The sequence below is a fragment of the Austrofundulus limnaeus genome, unplaced genomic scaffold (assembly GCF_001266775.1).
Source record: "Austrofundulus limnaeus strain Quisiro unplaced genomic scaffold, Austrofundulus_limnaeus-1.0 Scaffold2296, whole genome shotgun sequence".
Lineage (NCBI taxonomy): Eukaryota > Metazoa > Chordata > Actinopteri > Cyprinodontiformes > Rivulidae > Austrofundulus > Austrofundulus limnaeus.
The window spans coordinates 13,485-20,833 of record NW_013954698.1 but is presented as its reverse complement, the minus strand read 5'-3'; the positions used below and the strand labels follow the sequence as shown (position 1 = coordinate 20,833).

The 7,349-nt window shown below is 39.4% G+C and overlaps 1 protein-coding gene and 1 pseudogene across 1 annotated transcript; one reads left to right on the top strand and one right to left on the bottom strand.

Annotated features, from left to right (window-relative positions):
• Window positions 1-2,781: 2,781 nt before the first annotated feature.
• Window positions 2,782-3,629, bottom strand: LOC106537402 (guanine nucleotide-binding protein G(i) subunit alpha-2 pseudogene; annotated as a pseudogene).
• A 194-nt stretch (window positions 3,630-3,823) lies between these two features.
• Window positions 3,824-6,920, top strand: LOC106537401 (zinc finger protein 37). Its single transcript, XM_014034782.1, has 2 exons — window positions 3,824-4,059; window positions 5,300-6,920. Exons 1-2 carry the CDS (start codon window positions 3,936-3,938, stop codon window positions 6,340-6,342), a joined length of 1,167 nt encoding a protein of 388 aa, XP_013890236.1. The 5' UTR covers window positions 3,824-3,935; the 3' UTR covers window positions 6,343-6,920.
• The last annotated feature ends 429 nt before the right edge of the window (window positions 6,921-7,349 follow it).

Sequence of the window (7,349 nt, the reverse complement as noted above, 5' to 3'; positions counted from 1 at the left end):
CCCCCCCCCCCCAATTCAGTTTAAACTGTCTCCACAAATTCTCATTAAGTACAAAACCTCACTTTCTTTCCACTGACTAGCTCCATCTATTAGGTCTGCCCTGCCGGTTTCATCCAATAATTACATWTAATCTTGACAAAAACTCCAGCACAGAATTGTAACATTTTCAATAAGGTAAATGTCAGATGAAATACGAAATGAAAATTTAGACCGAGGTGGAAAACATTGTATGTTTATATCTAAACCCCAAATAATAAAAAAAAAATCTGATCAGGCTGCAAAAACAAAAACCAGATGAGAAAAATAAACTTTTTCAAGTAGTGTGAAAATAGCTGAGTTGTATTTTATACTGCAATGTGAATAATTGTTACAAATACTGACAAAACATTGGGCTCCTTGGCTGAATTTAGATTTTTGCGTACAATAACCATATTTTGCTGTGCTGGCAGTAAAGGTTGCCAGGTAGCACCTACCAAGATGGCGGCATACATTCTTGTCTTGTTATTGTAAACTGCACAGTGGTTGGTCTTTCCAGTGTATTTTAGTAGTTGTAACACCTTCATCACACTTTCCTCCACCCACTGATCGTTTCAGCTGCAACAATGCAGATCTGCAGGACGCCGTCTCAAAACGACACAAACTCACAAACGTTCACCTCAGATCCAGAGCTCTCCTTCACTCAGCGACTGCACCGGATGGCAATTAGCTGATCTAAGATCCAGCTCTGCAGAGTCGAGGATGCAATTAGCCTTCAAACCGAGAGTACAACTCAACCAGCCACCTCTTCTTCAAAATCTCACCGAGGGTTTACTATCAAACAAAAATCAATTTTCTGCGCTCTGAGAAGTCAATCCTGTGACTCTGTGACTGTTTTAACTGCTAATACATGAGCCACACTGACTGCTTCCTTAACGAAATCAAGCTTCAAGGTTGAAAAAAATGATTTTTTTAAAAAAAATCAGGCCAGTGACAGTTTTCACTGACTTGAGCCTCCAAAACAGTCCAAAGTGGCTCAAATAATATTTAGATCTGGTGACTGTGCAGGCGACGGGAGATGTTCAACTTCACTTTCATGTTCATTAAACCAATCTTTCACCAGTCTTGCTGTGTGTACTGGTGCATTGTCATCCTGATACATGGCACTGCCTTCAGGATACAATGTTTGAACCATTGGATGCACATGGTCCTCCAGAATGGTTCAGTGGTCCTTGGCAGGGATGCTCCCATGTAGCACAAGTACTGGGCCAAGGGAAATGCCATAATATGGCAGCCCAAAGCATCACTGATTCACCCCCATGCTTCACTCTGGGCATGCAACAGTCTGGATGCTTCTTTGGGGCTTCTCCAGACCGTAACTCTCCCAGATGTGGTGAAAACAGTAAAGGTGGACCATCAGAGAACAATACACGTTTCACATTGTCCACAGCCCAAGATTTGCACTCCTTGCACCATTGAAACTGACGTTTGGCATACACCTTGTGTGAAAGTCCAAATGACAAATAAAGACTCTAATCTAATCTAATCTAAATGGCAGAAAAGAAATCTAATTTTACTTCTTCAAATTTTGTTTTGTTTATAGACATGGGTACAAAACAGAGTTTTAGCTTTAGACTTGAAAGGAAATTTGACCAGTTTTGGGGCATTTTACAGGGGACAAAAATTAATAAATCTGTCAAAAAATCTAATAATAATGATAATAATAATAAATTAAATTAGTCTTAAGACCCTTTACAGTTTTTTAATAAAAATGTGTTTAGTAGGTATGTAAATCGGCAGCATTATCACAATATTTTAGATTTTTGATTTGTTTGGATGACAATACGGTGCTTTGTATCACAGTCTGTCATGATACAATTTCGATTCAATTCACAAGTCTGCAATATTTATGAAGCAATACCATATGACCATCTAACAATCATTTAGTAAACAATTATGTTAGATGAACATGTGATGATGAAATGTTTATAAATTTTCATTTTTGCCTTGATGTAATTGAATTATTTGATCAATAAATCATTGTGGATAGAGGTTTTTTTATTGAATTTTGCTACACCCCTTGTTTAACAACTATTTTTTCTTGGTACTGTGCTTAAGTGTTGTTGGAACAGATAATAAAGAGCAAGACAAACTGTAACTATATCATAATCACACAACTATGCATTTATTTTAGAAACTACAATGTAAGCTCCTCCAACTACACCAGTGTGATGGGTTAAAAATAATCAGGTGATGTTTTCACTGTGTCACTCTTAAAAAACTAATTTTACTTTAAAGGCTTTTAAATGTTCGAATGYATCCGATCTTATTTGTTGCCCATTTGAAATAAGCGGAAAAAAGATGCATTTTATCCACACTGGCATCAGATAATCTGTCATTAAATAAAGCAGGGGTTYTGCTGGGCCTGGATGACCCCTTCCAACCAATACTCTGAAAATGTTCAAGCCCAGTTCTCCTCTCTTATCCTGGATTAGTTTATTCTTCACCCAGTCACAGTCCACAGGAGTCTGCAGAGTTGTTGCTCTTTGGCAACTCTTTGTTTATGTTAAAGAATTTCTGAGTCTAAAGGGCCCCCGGCAAGTTTAATCTTCAGGAAAAATACAAATGCTCACAAAACTCTGCCAGTTTGTTGATCTTTAAGTTTTTGAGGTCTGCTTGAATCAGTATGCACTTTGATTGTAATAAATTGTGGCTTAAAGAGACAAACAGGATGTAAATATGTCCTAACGGGGGGCTCAGTTGCACAAGTTTGTACAACTTCAGTGACAGAGATGTGACACTCACCCAGCAGCAGCAGTTTCACTTCTCTCTGCGACTTGACTTTTTCTTCTTTCAGGTTTTTGTCAATCATTTTAGACCTCTCGGCCGCAGCTTTATCTTCCTGACTAACTGTGCAGCCCATGGTTCCCAAAGCTCGCTTCAGCTCTGCTGTTTAACAGGGGGGAAAATACCAGGAGAAAATAAAAATAAAAATAAAAATATCACGACGAAGTCCGAAATCGCCCCCCTCTCTGTCTGGTTTATCAACAAGGGCTGAAGTTGAGTAAAACGACTTCCCTTTTTGGCGAGTTGCGACAAACGTGACGGAGTCCGTTCATGAAGAAGATTTATCTTTTAAAAAATCTTTCCACTCTGTGAAGAAAGTAAAAATAAATTAAAAAAAATCCACCTTAAAATAATTGAGTAGCTCTGTCAGTTTAATTGACTTTTTTCTAGTCCTCACAGCGTATCATCAGAGCAGGTTAAGAAAACACAAAGTTCAGCGTTAAAAAAAAAAAAAATAAAGTAGTCCAGCTGTTGCAAACCGAGCGTACACATCCCCCAGCTGACAGTCAAGGTAGCGGACTCAAAGCACCACTTTTCAAGGTTTTTAAATCGGATATAAATTACTTGGTCTTAATCCGAACAGCCGTCGCGAATCGTTTCCCCGTGTAGAGATTTATAACGTTTGAAAGCCACACCCGCAGCCGCCGCCGTGAAGCTCCCCACCGCCAGACAAAACATCGACAGAGAGCACCGCCGCCGCCTCCCATCTCAGCCGCTCCCTCAGCGARCGGGGCTCCGCTCCATTTACACTCCGGCGCAGTTCAGGGCGTGCCGAGCAAGCGGAGTCTGCACAGCCAGCCTCGCTTAGATCACGGTTAAAGCTGGTGTTATGCACGATCTTGTTGTAACAGGCCTGATGTACATAATTGTGATTTATTCTCTCTCTCTCATCTTCTTATTATTTTCAGCACGTTGTCATAACCCCGTATTACCAGCTGGTGGCGCCAAATTTCCCAAGCGCTATTAGCAAGAAGAAGAAAAAAGCCGAAGAAGAATTAGCACACTAGCAGCAGAGGGAAAATTAGCTTCAGTAGCAGCAACTAGACTGCTGAAAAACACGGTTAAACTCCCCTGTAACGCTTCATTAATACTTTAATTCTTACGGGAAAAAAATGTCATTAGAGATGTGGAAACAGCAGATCAAACAGCGACTGGATGCATCCGTGGAAGACATATTGGGGATTTTCGAACAAGCTGTAGCAGAATATAAACAAGAACTGTCGAGTTTAAAAGCCGGTGAGTGACAGCAAACAAAATCTTACACGTTCTTTGCAACATAATTGTATTCAAGTCTTTATATTTTTTAATTCGTCCTGACAAATATTCTTATGTTAGACACAATTTAGGTGCCTGTTTCCGGTGGCTAATGGGTCTAGCTCGTGTAGTTAGCATGCTAACACAAACTAAAAACAGCAAGTTTTAGTGATCTTAAAAAAAAAAAAAAAAAAACTAAGCATGGCCCATATCTTCAAAAATAAAACACAAGATTCAAAATAAAGCATTAAAAATTGCATCTGAACCACTAAACATTGACAAAAAAGAGTAAATGTTTGCCACCAAGAGGATTTATTTACTGAATAAAATTTTAAGCAGCTCATTGAGGTCATTTGCTCCCTCACAGTAAAAGCCTTCTAATTTTCAGCCACACATGAAAGCCTTGTTCCTCTTAGAGCAGTGGTTCCCAAACTTTTCAGCTTTTGACCCACAAAGTAAAAGAAGAGACCTGTGCCCACCAGCTGTTGTTGTTGATAAACATTGTTTTCACATTAAATAAACAAGAACATAGTAACATTATTTATGACATTATTTTTGTCAATTTTAAGTACACCAATCTTACTGTTTTGTAACAGCAAAGGCAAAAAATGTTTGTCATTTTTGGGTGTAATTAATACAGAAAATATTTTCAGAATCCCACCTTGATGTTTTAGGACCCCACTKTGGGTCCCGACCCCAACTTTGGGGTCAAAAGTTTGTCAGAGTTTGTCAAAAGTTTTCCAAGTCGGGGGGAAGATCCAAGATCTCCTCCAGTATAAACTCTGAGTCAGTTTAGCGAGGCTGAGACTGACGTAATCTCATCTGATCAGCGTTTCAATCCCTGGTAAAACCGTGACAGCAAATTTCTGTTCAGTTTGGACTCGTTTTATGACAGGGATAAGTGCCAAAAGGCTCTAGGAGTGATCGCTGAGGAAATAAGGCCTCCTACTATGATCTTTGTATTGCATTTTTTTCCCTAAGCTGATAAAAACCAGATGGAACAAGGTCAGACATGTTGCCTRAAACCAAAAGTGTTGTCAGACTATTAAAGAAATGTTTGCAACAGACTTCATTTGTTCTAAACAAGAACCAAGTCATTGTTCTGTTTGTTTAGTTATCTTCTTGGAGTTTGTCATAAAGAAGTTTGTCTTAAACCAATTTAGTTTCATAAGGTGGAGTTACAGTTGTTCACAATGCACATGTGGTTCAATGTTCCCTGCAGATGTTCAGCAGATGATGCTGATTAGTGAAGGAGCTCCAGAAGAACTGGGGACCAGTGCGGACCAACAGGACCCAGAATACTTCAACATAAAGAATGAACAGGAGGAACTTTGGACCAGTTTAGAAGGAGAGCAGCTCCACAGGAAGGAGGAGACTGATAACGCTGAGTCCTTCACTGCTGAAGATGGGAAACCTGAGTTCTCACAGCTTCATCCAGACCGAGCTGTTCCAACCAGCAGCTCAGGTGACCAGGTGACAGCAGCAACTGGGAGAGGAGCAAAAACCATCTGGAACCAAGATCTGAATACTGCTGAAGACGATTTAAACTCTTCAGAGACTGACGTCAGTGAAGATTATCAAGATGAGCAAGATGCCGACGACTCTGACTCTGGACAAAAAACTGGAGACGCGGACATGAGGACGAGCGGCGCTCCCGAGTCAGACGATTTCTTTAGCTGCTCTGAGTGTGGTAAACAATTTGTCCACAAGGGGTCTCTTCAGAGACACATGACAAGTCATTCAGTATTGAGGGTTTCAAGTTGTTTTAATAAAGAGAAAACTTACAGAGTGAGGAAAACCGTAGACCCGTGCAGGGAAGTCCAGACAAGTCCAAAACTGTTTCGGTATGATGATCGCGGCGAAAGATTTACGGTAAAAACAAATTTAAACGGACACTCGAAGATCTACATGGAGCAAAAACCGTTTGCTTGCGACGTTTGTGAGCAGAGGTTTAAAAGTAAGGCCAATTTAAGCCGACACATGAGAACCCACACCGGACAGAAACCGTTTGGCTGCGATGTTTGTGGACAGCGATTTCGAGACGACACGAACCTAGACAGACACATGAGGAGTCACACGGGAGAGAAACCGTTCATGTGTGACGTTTGCGGACGAGGTTTTAAGGATAAGTCCACTTTAGGCAGACACATGAGGATCCACACAGGCCAGAAGCCCTTCGGTTGTTACGTTTGTGGCCGAACCTTTAGCCAAAAGACACATTTAAACCGACACATGAGCATCCATACAAGACCGAGTGTGTTGTGATTTTGTGGACTAAGCTGTAGCAGGAGGAGGAATCTAAATCCACCCAAGAAGCCACAGAGTAACGAGTCCTTAAACACACGAGAAGGGAAACTGTGTAATTGTGAATATTAAGACAAGCTAATGGTTTTTGGTGAATGTATGTCTAGTGTAAGAGTTTGCCAAGAAGTGGAGTAGTTCTTAATATTTAGATACTTCTGTTTTTTTGTGCCTTGAAATTAGTATTTTATTCTAGAAAAGACGTCTAAAAAATACATCGTTTGCACATCTTCAGCAGTAGAAGACCTGAATCAAAAATGAGATGCAGGTTTGAAAAACAAAACAAATAATCTTTGAGGAATAAACTTGCAGATATTCTGAATGTAGTTCTGTTTAAAGATCAACTCCGAAGTTAGTCATTTTCACATTTTTTCACAAAAAAATTCAGGTTTCCAGAAATCAAGTTTAAAAAAAAAGTAATGTTTCTTGAGGGTTTCAGGCAGCATCAACGTGTRGTGGATTTAAGATTTTCCATCTGAATAAGATTTTGTTTGCATGTTTGTTTGCAAGTCATAACAATAAAGTTTTTTGTGGACGGTCCAGTTTGGGTGTTCTGAAACCTTTACATGTTAACTAGTGAACACAAATTCTGCCTGCTCTTAATGTCAAATGCTTGCACTAGTTCAGATTTTGGGCTTCTGTTGTGGCCTTTTTACTGATTAGAACAAGTTCTGGTGCCACTAGTTGATAAAACAGTGTTACTGGTAGGGCAGTTAAATGCACAATAAAATAAATAATAAAGAAATTAAGTACAAATACTTTGTTACTGTACTTGAGTAGAATTTTTGGGTATCTGTACTTGAGTACTTATTTTTCAGCCTACCTTTTACTTCTACTTCTTACATTTTCACACAATTATCTGTACTTTCTATTCCTTTATAAAAAGCAAGAAGTAGAAAGTTGTCACTTTTATTTAATTTTTACTTGTTTTCATCCCAGCTTCTTATTTAGAAACACAGTATTTCCACCTA

Coding starts and splice junctions, on each gene's coding strand:
- LOC106537401 (XM_014034782.1), top strand. CDS start 3,936: ATGTCATTAGAGATGTGGAAACAGCAGATCAAACAGCGACTGGATGCA. Junction 4,060..5,299: donor ACTGTCGAGTTTAAAAGCCG/GTGAGTGACAGC, acceptor TGTTCCCTGCAG/ATGTTCAGCAGATGATGCTG.